The sequence below is a fragment of the Anas platyrhynchos genome, chromosome 3, assembly GCF_047663525.1.
Source record: "Anas platyrhynchos isolate ZD024472 breed Pekin duck chromosome 3, IASCAAS_PekinDuck_T2T, whole genome shotgun sequence".
Taxonomy (NCBI): Eukaryota; Metazoa; Chordata; class Aves; order Anseriformes; family Anatidae; genus Anas; species Anas platyrhynchos.
The window spans coordinates 53302472-53325864 of NC_092589.1; the positions used below are offsets into that span (position 1 = coordinate 53302472).

Here is a 23393-nt window from a genome sequence, read left to right on the forward strand (position 1 = left end):
CAAACCATTTCTAGGCCATTAATAACAGGACCTGTACAAAGGTTAAGGGTAAATTCTCTAAGGTCAGTGAGCAAAACCATCCATTTATCCATTTAACTGTGTGCTCATCCTGTCTTCTAGCTTTCAGCATCCCTTACATATTTAGCAGGTTTTTTTTGTGTTTTTTTGTTTGTTTGTTTATAACAGCCATTTTTTCAAGACCCTCTGATGCATATGTTCCAGTATTAATTTTAACTCATATTTTAAAACCTTGAAGATTAAAGCAGATCCCACCAATAGCTTTCACATTTGAGAGAAACAGGTAACTATTGAGCTACTTCAAAGACAGCTAGAGAGAATTTGCATTTTAAAAAATATTTATTTAGATATCTGTTGCTCTTAAATTACAAAAGTTAAAAAGAGCACACAGTGCACTGACACACTAACTACTTCTGAAGCTGTTTTAAGACGTAAGGTGACTTCAAGATAAGACAACTCAGCATGATCCAAATTCAACTATCCATTTCTCGTATTTCTCAATGTCCGCAGCAGATACAGATTTAGAAACTTTCTTTAAAGCTATTTCAAAGTCTTCCATAGTTGTTGGCATGTGCATTTCATCTCGCGAAAGATTTCTTATTTCTTCGGGTGTCAAGCCTTCGATACGCCTTCTCATAGCCATCAACGACGCATCTCTGTGAGGTACAGGGTGGACAAGGAAGAAAAAAGACGTTACCCAATAGAGGATCGCAAGTTCCGTTGTTTGAACATCCCAGTTAAGCTTTTCGGTCTTTTTTGAACGTAACAAGTAATTTTAAACTTTTATAGGAAGATTTCTAAGTGCCTGGAGAGCCGGCAATACCACACCAGTCATATTTTTCAAACATTGACTTCTCCTCACTGGATCTCTGAGTGGCTCTTATACTAACTACACCAGCTGAACAAACGAGGTAAAGATTAACCAGTTTATCTAAGGCTAATGCATGCCTTTGATGCAGCTGCTGCATTTAACATTTTTAAGCAGGAACAAGGTGAAGTAATGGTTCACTACTCCCATGTATAGAAGAAAGAGCTGGAATGTTTTGAATGTTTCCTGGTCCAAATACATCTGCTTCAAAGAAAGAGCAGTCTATGTTATCTACCTCCAGTCTGTACATTCAAAGCTAAACAGTAAGCTACAAAACCTGTTCAACCTTTGCCTCCTCAAACTTCTGGTCTCGTTAAGTATCAACTGTTGCACTTACGAAGACATTTTCTTGCTGCATTGTTTGACTGCATTTGGATTTCCAACGTTAATACAAGTAGCAGCTGATGAGCTGAATACTTTCATAAATGGAAAACACAGAGACTGCAGTTCCTGCTATTTCACTGTTACAAAGCTTGTGTTAAAAAATAATAAAAGCGCCATTTTGTCTAGCAGTAAAAAGGATGGAATGGCAATTCAGGCAATATCACAATAGCGTATCATATCGCATTAGTAGGTGAGAATCCAGAGGGGAAAAGACTTGTACAGTCTTCTAGGAGGATTTAGAAAGACAGTTTTGGCATATTCTGTTTCAGTTTTTCCCCCAAAGGAAACCATGACTGACAGAGTTCTGCGTTCTAGTTGCTAACAGTTATTTAGCAAGCTCATGAATAATAACTAGAACTTCAGAACAGCAACAATGAAGAAAGAGTTGCCTTGTTAAATTCCATCTTAGTCAAATGTCACCATGCTTGCTGTTACGTCACCATTTGTGACCTAAAAGCCAGTTTTACTCAGCCTGCAAAGGGGGAAAGAAAGAGAAGCAAGCCATGCATCTGATTTGCCTCCAGTCAGCAGTTTACATGGAATAGATAAATAAATAAATAAATCATCAGGCACAGCTGCCACCACTTTCCTACGTGAGGTCACTTTGCTGACATTCCAGCACTGACCACCACCTCTGACTGCTTTCTGAAATGCACTCCAAGAGCCTGGCGAGCTATGTTCAAATAATAAGAAGCCACACACTGGAGTCTCTTCCATTCCAAAGGCCTTTCAAGCTTCAAACTCTGCTCAAACAGCAATTCAAAGTCATCTACTGACATCTAATACGCAATTTAGATGTGATTTTACATTTTCAGAATATGCTTTTTTAAAAATAAAGTTTCACCTTCATTTTTCATAGCCTCCTGCTTACTGTTCGGAGCTGCACTGATATCTCTGACTGTTTTTCCACTTTGGCTCAGCAAACTGTGGATTTTACCTCAAGTTCTTTAAGGTAGCAGAATAATTTGAGCAAAGCAGAGTTCTTGGCTCACTTAAGTTTTACTTATCGCTAGCAAGGACTGTTAAATTCAACAAATCTGAACTTGGCCTATATTTGTATACCAAGGCTGAAACACAAAAGCACTTTAAGATCAGCCATACGTCTTTTTGTCTCAGTGTATATATAAAACAAACGTCTAAAATCTGTCTTCCCTCGCATCATTCACAAAGTGTAAACACACAGGCTAACCGAAGTACTTTCTTCTTAATTTCAAGTCATTTCATATCATGCACATCCAGATCCCAGCTTGTCCACATTTCTGCTTGCTGCCACTTCATGCTAAGACAACTGCCCCCAACTGAAAGACTCAGGTGTTTGTTTGCTTTCCTATACTATTTGTCCAAATGAACTTGGATTAAAAAATAAAAAGCAACAGTATACAAGTGAAATTCACTCAAAAACATTACAATTATTCTGACTTTTAAACAAGTATGCTAGTCTCCAGTGCAGTATTCATTACAAATACCAAACACTGTATCTGGAAAAGCAAGCAGACTGGAAAAGGCAAACTGCAGCTAAAATGCACAAACTCGCAGGCCTAACGCACTTCTTTCATAACATGAACTTAACAGCACAAACTCCTTTCAAAGCATGACCCACACCACAACCGAGCAGAACACCACCACAAATTCGTTTCACAAACAGAACAAATCCGTACAGCACTGACTGTGAGCATCTAACATGCTTTTCCCAGCCACTGTGTAAAGGTCACTCCTAAATGATACCAAGGCTCTGAAGTCTCTCTTCAGCCTCAGGTGACCCTTTGTGCTTCGGTGACAGTTCTGCCTACAGGCCATCAGTCACCCCTGCAGCCTGGGATGTCCTCTCAGTTGTGCTGACAAATGTTTGCAGAGCTCTACTAGAAATCGAGGCGAGAAACGGATCTGCTTTTGAGGAAAGCCATCAAGTGTTTTAAAACTGGAGCAGTTCTTACCCTGCTCAAAGCACAGCCCCACAACAGTTGTGTTGGCACAACTCGGAGGTCCAGCCTAGCACTGCCACTCTTTAATGCTACCTCCAGAGCCTGAAAGCAGTTACATGGGTGCTTATTAGAGGACAGCAGCATCTTGAGAAGTTTCAGGTGTCACTTGCTGCTCATTACACAGTTTATCACCTCTGCAACTGTGCCGATGCAAATGTTTAGATGTAAAATCTAATATTAGACTCTTAAAAGAGCAATCAACAATTGGAAAGGGAAGGAAAGGAAAAAAAAAAAACTGGGGGAAGGCTTAGAAGGTATTTAAGTGATCGCACGCAAACAGTACGAAGAACACTAACAGTATTCTTGGCTGCATTAGACAAAGTTCTGCCAGCAGATTGAGAGAGGTGATCTTTACCCTCCACTCACTCAGTGTCCGCAGGGCCACACCTGGAGCTCTGTGTCCAGCTCTGGGCCCCCCAGTTCAAGAGAGACATGGACGTACTGGGGAGAGTCCAATGGAGGGCCACAAAGATGAAGAATGAACTGCAGCACCTCTTCTGTGAGGAGAGGCTGAGAGAGAACTGGGACTGCTCAGCCTGGAGAGGAGGCTCAGGAGGGAGATCTCAAGGATACCTGAAGGGAAGATGAAAAGAGCCAGGCTCTTTTCAGTGGTGCTCAGAGCCAGGACAAGAGGCAATGGGCACAAACTGAAGCACAGGAGGTTCCCTCTGAACACGAGGAAGCACTTCTGTGCTGGGTGGGTAACTGAGCACTGGCACAGGTTGCCCAGAGAGGCTGTGGGGTCTCCTCCTCGGAGATCTTCAAAAACCACCTGGACACAGTGCTGGGCAGCCTGCTCTGAGTGTCCCTGCTCGAGCAGCCAGTCTGTGGTTCTATACTGAGCAGAGGTGGAGACGGAAGAGGTAGAAGGAAAGTTTCTTAAGTCAGCTTGATAAAGCCAACGTGCTAGGTACACGGCTGTTGTGCTGTCACAACATGGTCCACCTTTTCTTTATCACAAAGAACACTCCATGTTTTTACTTCAGTAATTCTGTCACTATCACCTGTTACTCCTTCAACGGAACATACATTTGTATGAGCTCAGTGGAATAACTGCAGCTCTACTGGTTGAAGTCTACCATCCTATGGTTATTCCTCACACAAGCATTTTGGTGTACATGGTGTACCTGAAGGAATGTGGAATTTTACCTAAATCACAGCTCATTAATATGTTGCAACTGCTCTTCATCATTGTCATATGACAACATCAAATCACGTATTTTACCTTATACGTATACAATATCACATATTTTACCTTTTAGCCATACATAAAAGACAAGTTATGGTGTATTGTCATCCAACAATTTTAATCACATAAATTAGATTTAAAAACAACTTTGAGTTTGTAGCAGTAATAACACAACCGATGCAAAGTTCACATACCTGCATACGTTGGTAATGTCTGCACCTGAATAACCCTCCATTTTTTCAGCTATGTTTGCAAGGTCAACATCATCTGCCAGTTCCAGCTCTCGAAGATTTATTCTTAGGAGTTCCTCTCTACCTTTTGCTAATTAAAGAACAGAAAATTGACATTTATAATCTGTTTTCTGAAAATAAATAATGAATTGAAGAGGGATAAGGAGGAAGGATAAGGAAAGGATACTGCACTTGCTACAGAAGTGTTCAGTGTTTCAATTTAACCTGATTCTGAGTTTGTAAATAAACCTGCATATATGTATCAAGACTTTTCTTTTTAATTAGACAATCAAAACTAAATGAGTTTTGATATAGTTTTGATGTCAGTCTTTTCAGCCCCTTCTCTCCCCAGGTCTTTATACCTGATGGTAAAGGAATGTAAATTCTCTTTTCTAGTCTTCGTCTTAGGGCTTCATCAATATCCCAAGGAAAATTAGTAGCAGCAAGTACCATGACCATCTTAGATGGATCATCATTTTCAGTGGCCCCTCCAACACCTGCATTGGAGAAAAGCATAAAATGTACATATGTTTTATTCAGTTTGATGCACAGAAAGAACAATATTCACAATTCTATAACATTAAAGCAGCTGTCAAAGTGCAATAGAATAAATAAAGTGCAATAAAGTTCACATTTTCAACTGTCTGGCAGACTGCAAGCAGAAATGCAGACTCAGTTCAGTTGGGAGCAATGTCACAGGCTGTACAAGATCAGGAAGTTCCTCCCATCATGGCTGGAACACTTCTACAGCAAAGCTACTTCCATTTCTGCCACTACAGCATTTTGAATTTTCACACCAATGTCGTGTAACAGCACGCAGGGGCTGGGCAGTACGCACTAACAGCCGCGCCAAAGCAGCATTATTCCCTAACAAGAGTTTGTTCACTTCTGAATTCAGGCCAAATGTTTCACATACTTAAGTAGATTCTTACAAACTGCTGAAGTGAATGTTCAAATTCAGTGGACTAAATCATAATTTTTAGACAGTGAAACCACCTCAGCCTCCAAAGCACTGTGAAATGGCTGCTGAACAAAGAAGTTGTATTTCATTAAACTTGCTACAATCTACACTTACTGTTTTGGCATATAATCATAGGACTGGGCTGGGGGAAAGCCACTGTACCTAGTCTGCCAGAAAATTTGCATATAAAGCACCATTTATGAACTCTCAAGTAAAAGGACTTCAAATAGTTGTTACTAACAAAATTAGCTTCTATACATACTTGAGTTATGAGAATAGCATTACAGCACTGCTGCTATTTAAACTCAAACATAAAAGGGTATCAACATCAGAGAACCAGAACAAACAAGTCTCCTGACTCATGGAATTCTATCACAAATTACTGCAGAGATTAGCACTTTTTGGTTGCTCTTTTCTGCTCCCTTCTTGCCAAAAAGGTGGCAAAAAGGATGCTTCTAACAATATTTTAGTTACCTACTTTTAAGCTTCATCCATTTGCTGAATATTAAGCAAATAGCTGTAATGAACTCAGTGCTTTAAGAAGAAAAGTCTCCCAACCACTTCTTAAAAACAAAGAAAATAGTTTTGTATTTATAAACTTAGGAGGAAAAAAAAATCCCAAAGACATTAAGTATATGGATTGCCTTTGAAGTTTAAATTGGAACAGGTGACAGTTATTTAGAACCACTTCTCTACAAGTAAAAAGCAGATGGGTACTCTAGGTAACAACTTAAATGCCATGCTGGCTGCTACATTTATACATGACCCATTTATACTTCTCTCCTTCTGTAGTTCTGAAGTCTTGCATTCTCCACTGAATCTTCATTGTTGTAGGTTAGTAATATAAGGTCATTGCTCAGATACTTAAAGACAGTTAAATAATTGGTTTCCTTTTTTCTTTCACATGGGCAGTTGGAATAGTGTATTTGTGTGGGTTTTGCCCCAATTTTATATAAAAGTCTTGGAAAGAAATTACATCTGAAGAATGAAATTTGGATTTTTTCCCCCTCCCTCAAGTTTCCTCCAGCCCAGAAGCTCTGAGTGATCAGGATATTTACCATCCATTTGAACTAGCAGTTCTGCTTTCACACGTCGGCTAGCTTCATGCTCCTCTGAGGTTCCCCGGCGACTACAGATAGAGTCTATCTCATCAATAAATATAGTTGTTGGGGCATAAAATCGAGCCTGAAGAAAGCAAAAGATAAAGCAGAAGCTGAAATGGCAGTCTACTTACATTTAAGAAATAGCAGCATAGTCGGAGTTGAGTAATGACATACTTATCCCAATGAATCAGCCCAGAAGTATCAAACAATACCTAACCTCCTGCCTCTTAGACCACCACACAGAGCTACAGAGCAGCTGTGCATCCATTAATGACATTTGAGCAGAACGTTTTATGGCAGTCATAACTGCTAGGGCTATTATCTTATTAAACATTAAAAAAAAAAACCATTAGGAATATCATTTTTAATTTTGACAAAGTCATCACAGAACACTTGAAGAAGAACTCAGGTGAAGTTAGGACTAACAGCAGGCCAGGACACCGTGATATGGAACCTGTCCAAGAGACAGGTCAACTGCAAGATAACCCTCAACCTTGTGAGAATGGAAGAGGTCACACAAAAGGGTCTATGATAATAAAAGTCATTGCCCTAGAGCATTTATGATGTGCTCCTTTGTGTATATACATTTGTTTAATTGATGGTAATGATATTAACTTATTAAATATCATCACACTATACTGCAAAAATTTTCTATTTCCTGATTACTGTAATTGCAACTCTGCTGCCCCCTTCAGCACTTGGCACCCTGGCAAACACTGCATGCAAGCCTGGTGACAAAAAATACAATGTTCTGAGACATTTTCAAGCATTACGTGCTCTGAAGCCAACTATATAATTGGTACAGTTTGGAAGTCCACTTATCTTAAATACAAGTCAACCACAATAAAAAATACCCATCCACAACAACAAAACACAGCCTACGTAGGGTTTCCATCCCAAAAGCAATTATTCTCCTTCCAAATTTACCTACAAGCTTGTCCTACAGCACTCATCAGCTTATAGCTAGCTATCTCTAACAAGTTAACCCTGAAAATAAAGATCACCCCATTTGTCAGTTTAGAAGCTGCTCACTAATAACCGTATCTTCAATGTACATAGCCAAATCAGAAGGTCCTGAAGTGTCTGAAGTTTGGAAAGCTCTCTCTTACATGTGCTATTAATTCTAAAACTTGGCGAGGTTTCACTATTCCAGAAGTAATTCTACTTCATTATTTCATTATTTATGTCAAGAAACTCCAATCACCATTTCAAACAGTAGACGAACAAGCTTCTCAGACTCTCCTCTGTATTTTGAGGTAAGCGTGGAAGAAGAAACATTGAAAAAAGTAGTCTTGCATTCAGTTGCTACAGCTTTTGCCAGGAGGGTCTTTCCAGTACCAGGAGGACCAACCATCAGCACACCCTATTAAGATAAAAAAACAACCACATTTAAATGTAGTTGAAGACAGCATTTATCTGTCTGATACCTTTATTTTGTTAGTACTGTTTCCCATAAATATTGTTATTAAAAAGTGAAGAAAATTTATATAAACTGTAAGACACCTGTAATTTCTTGTTGCTCCAAGATCCAATCTCAGAATCCTACTTATGATCACAGGATCAGATTTTTTCATACCTTCCATGGTCTTCTAATTCCCTTAAAAAACTCCGGCATCCACATCGGTAAAACTACAGCTTCCTTGAGCAGCTTTTTAGCTTCTACTAAATCAGCAATATCATCCCTGACAAGAAAGAAAAAGTTGTTTGACAGAACTCAGACAGACTGCAAAAGAAACAGTCCACAGCTGAAATCAGTATGCAGCTGAACTCATTGTTATATACTGGCTCTTCAGTAATTCAGACAAATGAGTTGGATTTAATTAAGTTCTAATGGCAAAGGCCTACAGCCACAGTTGTCAACCAGCCTGTGGACTCCTGCTGGATGCTAAAGCAAAGAGGCATTACCTATTTCACTAAAGCACTGTTGTTCTTATTCACAGCAAGAATAAGCAGAATAAGGCAACCTGGGTAAATTTAGGCTAGTCACAGATGATGGTTTCCTCTTTTGCTAAGAAGTTGGCTGCCTCTTAAATTTGAATACCATCTTCCATCATTAAGAGAACAATTTACTGAAGACTAGTAAACGGAAATCAAATGAAATAAATTTTTAGAATTATTTTTCAAAGCTACAAGTGTATTAATTCTTAAAAATCTTACAGGCTTGTCTTATTTTCTTGAGGGTGACTCTCAGGGCATTCTGCTTACAGTGTGCACCCAAGTGACATTTTGGTTACAAAACATATGAGGTGGAAAATCAGTTTTAAATCTGAAGTTGTAATTTAAGATTCAGTATAAAATTGATTCGTATATTCACATATTAAACTGAGATACATTACAGATGTCCTATGCATACAAAGTTGTCAGGGTTTGTTCATTTTTTTTTAAGCCTACTTCATTTGCCAGACTTTTGCTCATTTAATCCCCACAAAAATCACATAAGCTTGGAAACATTCAGAACACAAAACCTCCTTTGTATACGGTTTAATATTTAACACATTTATGTAAAGGGTCTGACACGTGGTTATATTTTATACTGGCAGTCATATCACGTCTAGCAAGAACTCAAAGGGTTCCTAGATTGATATAGCTTCCTTGTTAATTTGTCTTCTATCTTGATACACCCCTGGGTAACAAAACAGGTTTTAAATGAAGAGACGCTGTCAGACAACAGAATCTTAGACATTACAAAATAGTGTCTCACAAATTGGTATCAGGACTCTTAGAAGAGACTGAGTTTTGTATGGGTGAGGAAAAAAGTTCTAAAAATATTCAACTACACAAGAAGCTTAGCTGACTTTTTAAGGAAAGCTTTTATGTACTTCTTATATGTGAGCATAAGCTAAACTATTTAATTCTTATCATAATGTACAAGAGAAAAAAGCAAACAACAATTCAGATCTGGCAACAGTATTCAAACTTACCATCGAATGTTGGGATTCTGAGAAATGATATCTCTTTCCAAAGCTTCTACTAAGTCTTTATCATATCCAGTACTATCAAACTTCTTTGGTTCAGACTCTGAAATCTCAGATGCAGATTTGTTCTACATAGAAGGGATATAGCAGTATAAATATGCTATAATGGTTATGCTACTAATGGGTTTTCATAACAAGACCACAAGTTTCTAGAAGGCAATATAAAAGAGCACAGAAGTTATGAGGCATCTATATTACTGCTGCACTGCAGTATTTCTTTGGTTCACTCACACTTCCACACTGCTCTGGTCCCATTTCCTTCTCCCCAAAGCCAGCAAGTAACGATGCAGTTTCTTTGCTTCAGTAGGTAATCAAAACTGCACACACCTATCCCAGTATAACAACATCTGCCTCTTCTCACAGAGGTGTTGAAAACTATCCACAGTATTTAGCTGGGCAGGGGGGAATTCTCTGTGAAACTGGATTAGCCTAGCCTAGTGTGACACCTTCTAACTCACATCTCGTAGGTATCATAAATATGTCAAGAAGACAAAAAAAAAGTGAAGCAGGACTTTCACACGTAGCTTGAGCAAAGCTGATCCACATGAAGACCATAAGAACAATAGAAAAGCTAAGTAACTTATGACAAGAACATAGAAGCACCTTTGCGCTAAGCAGAAGCTACACAGCTGAGTAGACCTAAACAGAAGAGATCACGCAACTGAGAGCAAATAAAAAGGACTAATCATATCCTTTCTTTTATACACTGAGTAAGCACTAGTTATGACAGAAAAGGAAAAAAAAAAAAGAAAAACAGGAAGAAATCCACACTACCCTGCCTCTGCATATGTACATCCTTTGAGTGAGGATCATTACTCAAAGAGAATGTGATTTAATTCCTACTAACTAAAAGTATCAAACTTCATGGGTAAACATTTCTACCCGTGTAGTTTATACTATTTGCACAGGCTGTAACACCTTGCCCACACCATAAGGTTGCTGGAACTAAGAGAAACTTTAGTACATGGACATGAATACAGTGTCCTCAGTATAATCCCTTACTATGATCATTAGCTACATTTATGGAGACCAGAACAAAATTTCAAGCACTCCGGTGGAAAAGAATAGATCCCACATCACTCTCTTTCATGGAATACGTCAGGTTTTTGTTTGCTCTGGAATCTGGAGCTAACAGCACATCTCAACAATGAAAACAAAAAGTAGGCAAAAGCATACCTTTAAGAATAAATCAATCTGGAAATGCTTTGGAACAGACAAGTCAATCTCAGTCTAAACTATACAAAAGCAATAAAAAACCCACAGGGACATCATATTTGAATGAGCTCCACCAAGCCTGTTGTCAGTAATTAAATGGTATAATCTTAAACTATCATCTCCAAATTGCAGTGAACAATTCCACATTTGGCAGATCACTTCCTCTGGATGGCTTTATTACTGGGTTTCTGTTTGCTTAAATTAATCCATTTTGTACCCTTCGGTAAGCAAGACTGTCCATAAAGCAAAGATACCTTATGAAGTGAGATTAAAACTGGCACGCTGACTTGAAAAGAAGAAACATCTTATAGGCATCTAATTTTATAAAATACTAAAGAAAACAAGACTGAGTTTCTCCACATCATGAAGCTATGTGCAAACTTACCTTTTCCTCTTTTCCTTTATTTTGCTGCTCCTTTTTTTCCCGGCCACGGACTGCCTTCCCTTTATCATTGGGATTTCGAGAGGATGGGCGGTGAGGGCCTCTGACAGCTGCACTTATGCGATTATTGTGACCTCTGCAATCGCTGCACTGAGCAGACTGACGTTTTCTGGGTCCTGGCGAAGGTCTAATTAGTTGTAATATATGCAAAAAGCCTCAGTGCAAAGTTGCTGGTGAGCACTAAATAACCACATCAAGTGGTTACAAGCTATAAAAAACATTTTGCTCAAGATAAAAATCTATCTGCACATATTGATGTTGCACTCAGTGAAATTAAAGGCACCAACAACATGACGAGTCACCATACAGGACATGTAGGTCAGAAAGAAGACAGATGTTTTTAAATAGCCACTAAACATTCACTTTCCCTTTGCCACCAGTTCAGGGCTCATTATTTGCTTAAAGCAAGCTTCTTGCTTTGCCTATTTCACAAATAAACGTAATTCTAATATTTTGAAGCTTAGAAAAAGAAATATATATATATATATATATATATATATACACACATTTCATTCTTATCACAATTGTTACTCACTTCCAACTCAAATAAGCACAAGTGTTTCTTGGGAACATATTATTTTTACATCTCAATGGGAAAAAGAAAACAAAGTCTGATCTCTCCCATCATTGCCTACGATTCTATTGCTGGCTTAACCTAGGACTAACTAAAATAGAAGCCAACTCAAAATGTAACATGAAGCTACCAGATTTTAACTTCAGAGAGGTATCGTTTTTGTTTTAAAGGGAAATACAGAGAAACACACACACACACAAAATAACTTATAAAAAGCATTTCTGAACACCAATCAATGTTTTATCAAGATTTTCAAAGGAAAAAACACATGCTATTTTTTACCCTGTCCCTCAAAGCTCTCCTCTCAGAAACTCCAGCTTGCAAAAACTACTGTTTTGGACACACCTGTTACCACTTACATAAACATAATTATTTAGGTTAGGTTGGAAGGGACCTCTTGACATCATCTAGTTTAGCCACCCTGCTCAATCAGGGTTAGAGTGAGCTGCCTAGGGCTGTGCCCTGTCAGATTTTGAGCATCTCTAATGATGGAGACTCCACAACCTCTCTAGAAGATCTGCATCAGAGTCTGACCATTCCCACAGTAAAAGAGCATTTTCTTATGTTCTGGTAGAATTTTGTGCATTTTAATTTGACCCCGTTACCTTCTGTCTTGTTACTGGCTACTAATGAGAAGAGTTTGGCTCCCACAACTTCATTCCCTCTCATCAGGATTTATGCACATGGGTAAGATTCTCCTGAGTTTTCTCTTCCTCAAGTAATCATCTCTGGTACCCTGTGCTGGACTCACTCCAGTAAGTCGATCTCTCTCATACTGGGAAACCCAAAATAGACAGAGCACTCCAGATAGACTTGCCTCCAAATAGATGTCATGCCACCGATAACAATCCTCTGAGCCCAGTCATTCAGCAAGTTCTTAAATCCACCTAGCTTGTCCACTTACCTAACCTGTACTTTGACAGCCTGCCTACAACAATGTTGTGGGAGACAGTATCTACTGAAGTTGAGGTAAATAACATCCACTGATCATCCACCAAGTCAGTCACCTCATTGTAGAGGGCAATGAAGTTGGTTGAGCATTATTTCCCCTTTGTAAATCCATGTGGACAACTCCTGATCACCTGCTTGTCCTTCATGCGGTTGGAAATGTTTTCCAGGAAGATTTTTTCTACTGTCTTCCCAAGGATGACTTATGTATAGTTCCCTGTGTTTCTTCGTGCCCCTCTTGGAGGCAGAAGTGATACTTGATCTTTCCCAGACTTCAGACACCTCTCCTGGTCACTATGGCCATTCAAAGAGTGGCATCGCAGTGATGTCAACTAGCTCCCTCAGCAAGCCATCTGACACGTGGACTTCAGTACCTTCAGTTTGTTCAAATGCTCTCTAACCTAGTTCTCCTCCAATAAGGGAGAGGTGTCTGCTCTAGACTTTCCCTTTGGTCTCAGGGGCCTGGTATTTCCAAACACCAGCTTTATTGGTAAAGGTTGAGACAGAGAAGACATTAAGTACCTTGATCTTCTCCACATCATCCATCACCAGTTCCCCTGCCCCATTCATCAGCAGACCCACGTTCGTTTATGTACTTACAGAACCATTTCTTGTAACCCTTCATCAGACTCAGTTCCAGACTGGTCTCCACTTTCCTAATCCTTTTCAGATCCAATATATCTGACTCCTCCTGGGTCTCCTCTGCACACTTTTGGTCCAAGTTCACTTCAGCTCACCCATGCAGGCCTCCTGTCACCTTTACTTCACTTCTTACTTGTCAAACTGGAACCTTCTTCAGCTTGAAGGAGTTGATCCTTGAGTATCAGACAGATCTCCTAGACCCTTCTCCTCTCCAGGGCTGTATAACATGGGATTTTTCCAAGCATCTCTCTGAAGAGGTTGAAGTCAGCTCTCTTGAAATCCAAGGCTGTGGTCATGTTTCTCTCCTTTAGATCTCGTACTCTGTAATATTAGTCAGTGCAGCCAACGTTGCCCTTGTCCTCAGCTCTTCTTTACAGTATCTCCTTTCAGTATCGTGTACAAAGCATCCTTCCTTGTTGGCTCCTTAATTACCTGTGCTAGGAAGTTGCCATCAGTGCACTCAAGAAATCTCCTAGATCGTTTGAGCTCTGCTGTGTTGTCTTTCTAGTAGATATCAGGCCCTGGTAGGTGCAAGGCTTAGAGTTGTTTGAAACAAGACTGCTCCAAGTTTCAAACAAACACACGCAACAGCAGCATATTGTAGCATAACTGACCAGTTCGTGGAGATCAGGGTACCAACTTGCTACATGAAAAGAACTGAACTTGGCACTTCAAGATTTTCCCATTGCTCTGGTAACATTTCATCCTTGTCGTGTCAGATACACGCAGAATCATTTTAAAGTTGATGAAAAGAGCAATTCAGGAATAGACTTGAGCTCCACAGAATGACAAGTTTAACACAACTCAGAAAAAACAAACAAATGTATGCACAAAGAACCTTGACATTGGTCAGCCTCTAAAGGACAAAAGCCTCAAAATGTTCTGAAGGAGGATGCCTCAAAATGGCATCTCCACCACCATGGTGTATTATAAGTAATACCAAGCTCTGAACAGAAATTGCACAGGAGCAGGCTGAAGTCAAAGCACATTTTACACTGATAAATGTTAATTTAATGTCTCCAGGTTTCCTCTTACCTCCGTTCAGCAGGTACTGGCAAAGACCAGACTTCTGCATCATGAGCTGGTAATTCTTGTTGTGAAGCTTTCAAAGGAGTACTGTCTAGTTTAAAGCTCTCTAGTGTTTTCATTATATCTTTCACATGCTTAGCTTCCACGCTTATCTCCTGCCAAACCTGATAAATAGAAAAAAAGGTAGATTACACACAGTGCAAGTAAGTTTGTTGTAATCTTCTGTTTAAGCCTATGTAATGCCTGGATGGATTCCACAAGGTTTCATAAGTTACCTCATCCTACTTAAAGAGACAAGAATAATGCACATCAGATATTAAAAATGTTCTTCTGCCTTTCCCAGCACACTTCAAGAATAAAAAAAAAAAAGATTTTGAATTTAACACTGAAAAGACTTCTGACAAGTTTTCTGTATTAAGCAATACACATGAAAAGAGTATGACAGAAAAGAGTGCGACCTTATCAACTGAATGTCAATGTGGAAATGACGGCTTATGTTAAGCATAAGTTAACGTGGCAGCCACAATTCAGTTTCTATTAAATGTCTGTTAAGTCACACTACTGGAACAGAGAGAAATATGACTATTCAAAGTAATACTAGCTAGAAAAAAAAGCTCCAGCATAAACAGAAGCTGACAAGCCAGACATTGCACTGGCTCCCACAGCTGAGTTTCACTCCCTATTTGTCAGCATCAGAGCCAGAATTCTTAATGAAGCCTTACACGTCTGTAAAGTAACACTAAAGTTTATCAGAGAGCAATGCAACAATTTTTGTACTTCTGTTCAATAAACAAGGTGCTCTTTGCTAGTTTAATGCTTTACCCTCAAAATGTCCCAGAAAAGGATTATTTACCTGTTGCCATTTCTGCTGCAGATAGGTATCTCTGACAGAGTAGAGGTACTTATTCATCTGGTCAAGAACTCCCTGGTAGTAAACCAGTGCAGAGTCATAGTTTCCCAGTAAGGCATACTCACGAGCCAGCTTTACATTCTCACTGATCATAACAAGGCTCATGTTCAACATGAAGCTGAAAAAGATAGTAAACACATTAAGGAAAAAAATCCCACAAGCCAGGAACAGAGCAAATTTTTGCAACTATTTTCCCATGACTGTTACCCCACTGGGCACATCAAAACACAGAAACAGCAAAATACATTGGTTAGAAAAAGGTTCCAGAATGAATGTCAGCCATGTAAAAGGAAAATTGCTTCTCTATTGGTAGAAGTGGAACTTTTCACTTCATGTGATGAGGACTCTGTTTAAAATTATATACAAGACATGCAGATTTAACACGCCTTTACAAACCACAACTGCATAATCTCCTTCCTTCTTCATTTGGTATTTTATTCTTAGTGCAACAACAGTCCCCATACTACAATGATGTGCTGTTAAAAACTAAGTTTTTCCTCCAGATGCATTAGGTTCTGATTTTTTATTATTATTATTTATTTTTCTGCCTTAGCATTCCCCATATATAAATTTAACAGCCTGATTCTGTATTGTGGATAACGTTTTTCCCTTTTTCTTTTTTTTTTTTTTTTAAACAGATCTTCAGTTTTGTTTAATATTTCCTTAAAACAAATATCCACCTTCCATGCCCACCTTGCCCCTTCCCATCACCCTCATTTTTAAAAATCAGAGCCTCCGCTTTGAGGCAGGTAAGATATCACTGAAATGTAAGGAAAAGCCAGAATCGAACACTCAGTGTGCGGCTGCCCCCTTTACTTAACATACTGTTCAAACCATGCTAACTTTCCCACAAGCGCTTTTTGGGAGCAAACACTACAGAATGTGACCTCTTCTACTTTGTATCATTAGCAGAATCTGTACTCTTAGATTAGAATAGCACAGAATTATTATTTGCACGAGTACTGCAATAGCTAGACTAGCTAGCAAGTAGATTTATTCTTTACAGTCCTGCCTTCATCCACAGAGCAGTCCTCCTCAGGTTTTACCCACTATTTACACATCCTATGCCCTTGCTCTCCAAGATACCTGCACCACCTCTACTTTCCCTGTTTCCTTCACACCAAGAATTGCCTGCTCTCCTCCAAGTTTCCCAGACCCAAGCAAAGACAACATCAAAATAAGCAAATAAACAAGCCTGCAGGAGAGTCTTCTTGCTCTCGTTTCAGCACCTTTACCCAGCACCAGTAGGAAGCAATTGCAAGCAAGCAATTACTGCTAAGCCCTGGGATGAAGCATACTTGATACAGATCAACTATTTAAAGAATGTAAGAGGCACTGAATTCACGCACGCAATAAACAGACTTAAGACTGAACAATTTGAAGACCAGGTCATGGTCAAATTTGGACACATTAGCAGAGGTTTCAGAAGTCACACTGCTAAAATGTGAAGTCCCCACCGTGAAGATGAGCTGCTATGTACATATCAAACAGTTTAAAGCTTCCACTGCTCCGTTTTCTGTTCCCCTCCCCAGCAGCTTTATGCCTGAATACACAGCTGATCCGCTCTTGAGCCAGCATTGCCTTTTCCTTCCTTTCTCTTCCTTCCTCAGCTTCCCTCGAAGCTGCAGAGAAAAGTTTCTGCCCAAATGGCAAAACTTTGCCAACAGGACAGCTGAAGGTGGGCCCGGCAGTGGCTGTACCCTTCCTAATCTCACCCCGGCCAGAGGCTCTCCGAGCTAGCCACGGGGATGTGTACAAGCTGATAGCGTGAGCGTGGCCAGCAGCTCCGCACACCGCCACATCCCACTCCAATTAAGCTGTGGAGACAGAGCTCGACTTGGGAGTTTTGGTTTTTACCTCAGGAGAAAGAGCCTGAAGGTGTTTGCCAGCTGCCGGATGGATCATCACGCAGATATTACTGAAGTTTTTACTGCTATATTTAGGAGCAGGCTTTTCCACCCGTGCTCATCCTACCAGATACACCTGTTTGCCTGTCCTGTGAATCCAAACTGATGACTAACGCTTCTGAAATCATGTGTTGAGCAAGATGCTAATAAAGGTTTTAAAAATCAAGTAATAGCAAGTTACTAAAGCCAAGCCAGACTTTCAAACACCGTGAGAAGTCAACTAGGAAAAAAAAAAAAAAAAAAAAGGAAAAAAGAAGAAAAGTAAAATGAAACAGTGTAGAAACACTTGGTATTATTAGAGTAATCAAGCAGAACAGCAATTCTGCGTAAGTATTGGGGTGGAGGGGGCAACTTTTACAAGTGGAAAAGAACTAATAGCAGGAATCAAAAAAAAAGGTACTGAGGCTATGTTAGGAAGAGATGAGAGCTCAGGACCCTGATGACAGTATTGCACACAACAGACAAGCAAATGTGATTTTTAGGTGAGAGAAGAAAGGATGGACAGAAAAAAGGACTGGACACAGAAGAAAGATGAGCTAACATCTAACAATGAACAAAATTAGAAAGGATCCTTCAAAAAGGACCTAATTCCAAACTGCTTAATTTTTAAAGTATTTTCAAATACCTCGTGCTGTCACGTAACAGGATGTCCAAGCAGCAAGGCTGCACTTATCAGCTATGACCTTCCCGTGAATCATACCCAGTGAAATTATCTACGTCCCAACAGCAACAAGCTTGTAAAGTTGACAACGAGCAGGACAGAAGACAAATAACCTCAGTGCTTTGTCTTGTGGTTTAATTCTACGTGTACACACACACTTTACAACACTCTCTCTTTATGCTAGCTGTGAGCATTTTGGGCTCCCACAGAGCAACACAAAAGAAACCCATCAAATTAACCCATCTCCAGTAACAGAATACACTTCACCATTTGCCCCAAGCACCCAAAATACTTCCAGAGTTTGAAAGAGCCAGGAGCAGCATGGGTTGAAACTAAGCAAGGTTCGAGGTATCTGCAGCTTTGGAGAATGAGGTTTGTGAACTTATTTTTGTTTTTTAGTTTAAAGGTAAGAGCCTGACCATCATCATGGAAACACTGGGGATGCGTCACATGTTTTCAGTAACAACTTTAAGGAATTATCAAGAAATCCCTGAAGTTGATCACGTTACAATATGGGAAGCTGAACACTACGAAGTCCCCATACACATAAAGAAAAAAATAATGATATTGAGATGTTGGGAGGGAAGAATAAAGTCAGGGTCTGTCAGTTTCTGTGTAGGACCCACCTGCTCCTCTGGTGACTCAGAGGACAACACAAGCCCTACGAGGAAAATATTTCTGCAGTCCCTCAGTCAGCCCTTAATGCCTGGGCTATGCCAGAACCAAGCCTTGGCGAGGTGCTCCTGTTCCCATTACTCCAGTCTGCTATGCAGGCTTCGACATCAAAGCAACCACGTGAAATGCAGAAAGCTCTCTCAGCAAAACACAGAAAAACCCAAAGTGAGAGCTTTCAGGAACCAATTTTTGCCCGCAGCGCTGTGTGACGGGACCACACCGCCTCAGAGCTCCCTCCCAGCTTTAGCATCCTGCTCTCAAACAGACCTGTTGATAACAAATGCTGGAGTTTGGAGCGTGGCTGTGCCAAGTACCCCAAAGACCTTGCAGGTGCTGGGTTATGAGGTACCAAACCACCTGCTCGGTGCGTTTACCAGCGAGGGCGGTGAAAGGCAAACACCACCCCACAGGGGCTGCCCCCCCAGACACCCACGGCGCACCCCCTCAGCGGCTTCAGCGGGGCCTGCAGCAAAACCCCAAGGCGGATTGTGAGAGGAAGAACCCAGAAAAGCCGAGAAAGAGGGAGAACGAGGGGGAGGGAGCGCCTAGCCGAGCCGGCGCGGACCCCGCTCCCCGCCCCGAGCAGCCCCGCACCCCCACACACCCCGCGCCCCCCGGGGGTCCCCACCGCCGCCTCCCCTCCCCTCCCTTCCCCTCACCTCAGGGCGGCCGCGCCGCTGCCCTGCCGCGACCGGGGGGCACCGGGGAGCGCTCGGTACCGCGCTGGCGGCTGCCGGGAGCCCCGGGGCCGCCACTCCTGCCTCAGACGGGACGGGAGGAGGGGACGGGAGGGGAGGGGGTGGCCCCGCCTCGGCCGCCTCCTGCCGCCGCCGCCGGTTTGAAGGCAAATCCGGCTGCGTCACTTCCAGCCCCGCCGCCGTGCGGGCTGGCGGCACCGCGCAGCACGGTTAATGCTCGTTTCGGCGCTGGCAGTGAGGTTTCGGCTGTTTTCTTTAACAATAATTATTACTTTAAAAATAAAAATAAAAAATAAATATATACAAAATGATAAAAGTGTAACTGCATTGGCCGGGAATCGAACCCGGGCCTCCCGCGTGGCAGGCGAGAATTCTACCACTGAACCACCAATGCGGCTCCGGGAGGGGGTTCCGGGGCTGCTCCATTAAAGGGTGCGGGGCCGGGCCCTGCCCGCGCTGCCGCCGGGCTCCAAACTCCGCCCCCGGCCCTGCCCCCGCCCCGCCGCGGCCGTTTGAAAGCTGGCGGCGGCCGTTGAGGGCAACGGCTGGGGCCGGCATTTTATCGACTTTTTTTTTGTGGTACGCTTCGTTTAACGGCACACGGAGCCACCGCATGCACACACGGTGTTTTAGCTAAGATCGCACAAAGCCCCCTTTTTCTCATTTGTTTGGTTTTCCGGTTATAAATTCACTCAGAAATCAAGCAGAGCCCAGCAGGTGGTAGGGGCTGAGCTCATGTAATGCCACACAGCTTCCTCAATTCAGCCCGTGCCATTCCTACTTGTTTATTTACTCTTAAAGCCGAGTGAATTCCTCCCCAGAGATATGGTGGTGTTAAACAAATTGGGGTAACACAAAGATACCTCGGCCAGCTTAGGAGCTGCGGTTAGCAGGGCTCTGAGGGGACCTCACCACCAGCCTCCCAGGTGATTTTTCAGTCTTTCCTCTCTTCCTCAGACCAGGTGTTAAAGCACGTGAACTGCCCCTGGCCAGAGGTGAGGAGATGGAAGGAGAAAGGCACCGCAGCCATAAAGCACATTTGTGCTCCTGAGGAGGAAGGATTTCACCTGGCGGGGAACCCAGCACCACCAACACAAGCAGGGCCTGCTGCAATATAGTTTGCAACCTGCAAAGAGGTGCTTTATTTACATATTTACTTCCTGTAATTTAAGACGGGTTTTGCCTAGTGGAGAGCACGCATGCATTCCTTCCACAGAGCATGCGCATTTCCTGCTTTGCAGCAATCTCCAGATCTTGAAACTGCTATAAAGGGTGAAGTTCTGGGGGAAAAAAAAATGCATCGTGTACAACAGGGCAAGGAAATCCAGATACCAACCTCAGCGTGGCAGGGGCCACAGAACAATGTCCTTGGGTACTGTGTCCCAGATGGAGCAGTGACTTATCACCTGTCTAAATAGACTCAGTTGCGCAGCAACAAATAGGATCTAAAGGTTGGGCACAACAGAACAGCTTTATGATAGCCCATGAGGGTGAACTCGAAAGACCTGCAGTACTACGTAGTCCTAATTATGTTTATCTCATCCATTCTCTCCCTTTTACTCTTGGGATATTTACCTGTTTGATACTGTTAAGCCGTCACTGATTTAGTTTGTGTTTAACAAATGTCTGATCTTAAAATAGCCCTTTCTATATTAGTTTACTTGCAAGATAAAGCTGTTGATGAGTTTTTAAAATGTTACTGTATTATACCACTTGATTGATATAAACTGAAGAAGGGCAAACTCCAGCCCATAAGTTGATGATGAATGAAAAATAGCTTATATACATATATTTTTATATATATATATTATCCCCCCAAACCCAAGGAAGAAAAATAGTAATATACAGACTCTGCATTAAGACACTATGTTTTCTGTATGGGTAGTTACAGATGTGCATTTAAAGAAGTGGACTTTCTTAAAGACAATTTTCCCTCCTCCTAATAAACATGAAAGCTGGGATATGTTGCATCTCTTTTAAGAGAAGGAACAGCTTTATGATACATAACGTATGTTAATAAATAAGCAACATTTTAATTATTTTGATGAAAAAGGCAGCAGAGGACAGGGAAAGAGCACCAATAGATTCAAATCTTGAATATCAAAATGTATACTTTTGAGAACACATTACAAACATGAGGCAATAGCTAACTACAATAACATTTCTGCTTTTAAGCACACACAATTATTTTGTTAACCAGTAGAGCAGCTGCAGTATAAAGGGAACTCTGGAGAGAGGGGTGTGAAGGAGAACAAAAAAAAAAAAAAAAAACATTTGAGCAACTACTGTTTAAATTTCATATTTGATTAGCCAAAACAAGAATTGATTTTCACTTACTGTAAAAATCCTTGTATTTTTCATTACCCTAGCAGGTGTTACACTATGGAAACTGCTGAGAACAGAAATCATTTCTAAACCTCTGAAGGAACATCATTGATTACCAGCAGCTAACTCAAAAATGTGCAGAGATGATTCAGTTATGCTGTTGACAAGTTCTAGAATTCTCTCTCTCATTCTAATGTAACTTTTTTGTAAGTCAGTGCAACCAACCACTCACAGCCCCCAGGTGAAACACGCTCGCTGCACTAACAGTGGAGTCAGCGGGGGCAAGCAAGTCTCAGTTTCTCAGCTAGCTGGTATAGACAAGGGAACGGTAAAGCTAGCATCTAACACAAAGGGGAAGGACAGTCTTGGAAGGACCAACTGGAAAAGAAAGCATGTAAGATGCACTTTCTTTCCATGTGAACATCAAAGGACTCAGGGATTACGGTCCAAGCCACCATCACACACTCCTGTGAAACCCAAACACACCAGAAAGCACTTGGACATCACGAACCACAGACCTGGCAAAAGGGGATGCCCACTTTATGACAGAGACAAGAAGAGAACACTCAAAGGCTGGTGAGTAACTTGCTATGGCCAGGAGATAACACAAGATTTTAAAGTTTACTAAATAGGCACGTAATAAATGAACAATTTGCTTAAGCAGAATTGTGCAGTGGTCTATGTATTTAATTGGAGGATTCAGAAAGAAAGTTTATAATACAAAAAAGACATTATATATACATATACACACAGAATATATCTATATGCTTATATAGATAAATCAGTAAACTTGAGTAGTGTCTTTATCGAGAGCATCCTACGGCATTCAAACATTTTACTGTGACATTGATCCAACTCAGTATCTTTTTGCTTTGGCTGAATTAAAGCAAACAGATTAAAAGGTCTGATCTGAAACGCCAAAGACCAATGCCTAAAGGTATCTTGGGTGACAGCAGCATCATCTAAGAACCCACCCACCGCACTATTAGCTAAATCATATTAAAAGGAGTCTAAATAAATCACTCCCACTCACAGCTTGGAGCTTTGCAACAGCAGAAGATGTCAGTCTCAAAGTGACTTTCTAGCCATATATTCTATAGATTCTATTACAAATCGAGGATAGAAAAGATACAGCAAGAGGGCCTGCCCTAGGATAGAATGCCACTGAATATCAAATAGTATTTACAGTACAGTAACATGATTATAGAACATTTTATAAATACAAATTACATGTATACAAGGGCACATAGGAGAAAATCATTTTCATGCTTTACAAAGCGAAAGTAATCCGAACTAAAACTTACTGCAGAATTCCACAGCTACTGGTTAGGAGCCTCTCTTCTCAACTGCCAGTACAAAGCAATCCCCATGATGAATCACCAGAGAAATACCCATGTTTTAAGCAGCAGCTCTGAAGAATCTCAACAGACTCAGAGTGTGAAACGTGACGTTTCAAAACATGGGTAAGGCCTAGCGTGTTGGCGAGTTGTGCCAATGTTTATATAAGTAACTTTCTCAAAGAACTTGGACTGTAACACGCTGCATTTTTTCAAAGAGATGTATAATGTTTTAGCATTTAGGTGGCAAAATTCAAACACAATATTACAACTTCTAGCACAAGGTATCAGAAAACGCTAGAAGCATCAGCCAAAGTCTA

The 23393-nt window shown here is 41.0% G+C and overlaps 1 protein-coding gene and 1 non-coding gene across 3 annotated transcripts; both read right to left on the reverse strand.

Moving 5' to 3' along the window:
- Positions 1–338: 338 nt before the first annotated feature.
- Positions 339–22309, reverse strand: KATNA1 (katanin catalytic subunit A1). 2 transcript variants are annotated; one of them, XM_072035905.1, is made up of 11 exons: positions 21749–22309; positions 15414–15588; positions 14567–14724; positions 11311–11494; positions 9657–9778; positions 8312–8417; positions 7940–8098; positions 6691–6817; positions 5034–5168; positions 4636–4762; positions 339–674 (listed from the first exon to the last, which is right to left on the reverse strand). In XM_072035905.1, exons 2-11 carry the CDS (start codon positions 15582–15584, stop codon positions 476–478), a joined length of 1488 nt encoding a protein of 495 aa, XP_071892006.1. In that variant the 5' UTR covers positions 15585–15588; positions 21749–22309; the 3' UTR covers positions 339–475. The 2 variants fall into 2 exon arrangements, with proteins under 2 accessions (XP_071892006.1, XP_027310152.1); XM_027454351.3 differs by lacking the exon at positions 21749–22309 and adding an exon at positions 19373–19673.
- Positions 19735–19805, reverse strand: TRNAG-GCC (transfer RNA glycine (anticodon GCC)). The gene has a single exon. It is a non-coding gene; the product is annotated as a tRNA-Gly (tRNA).
- Positions 22310–23393: the final 1084 nt, after the last annotated feature.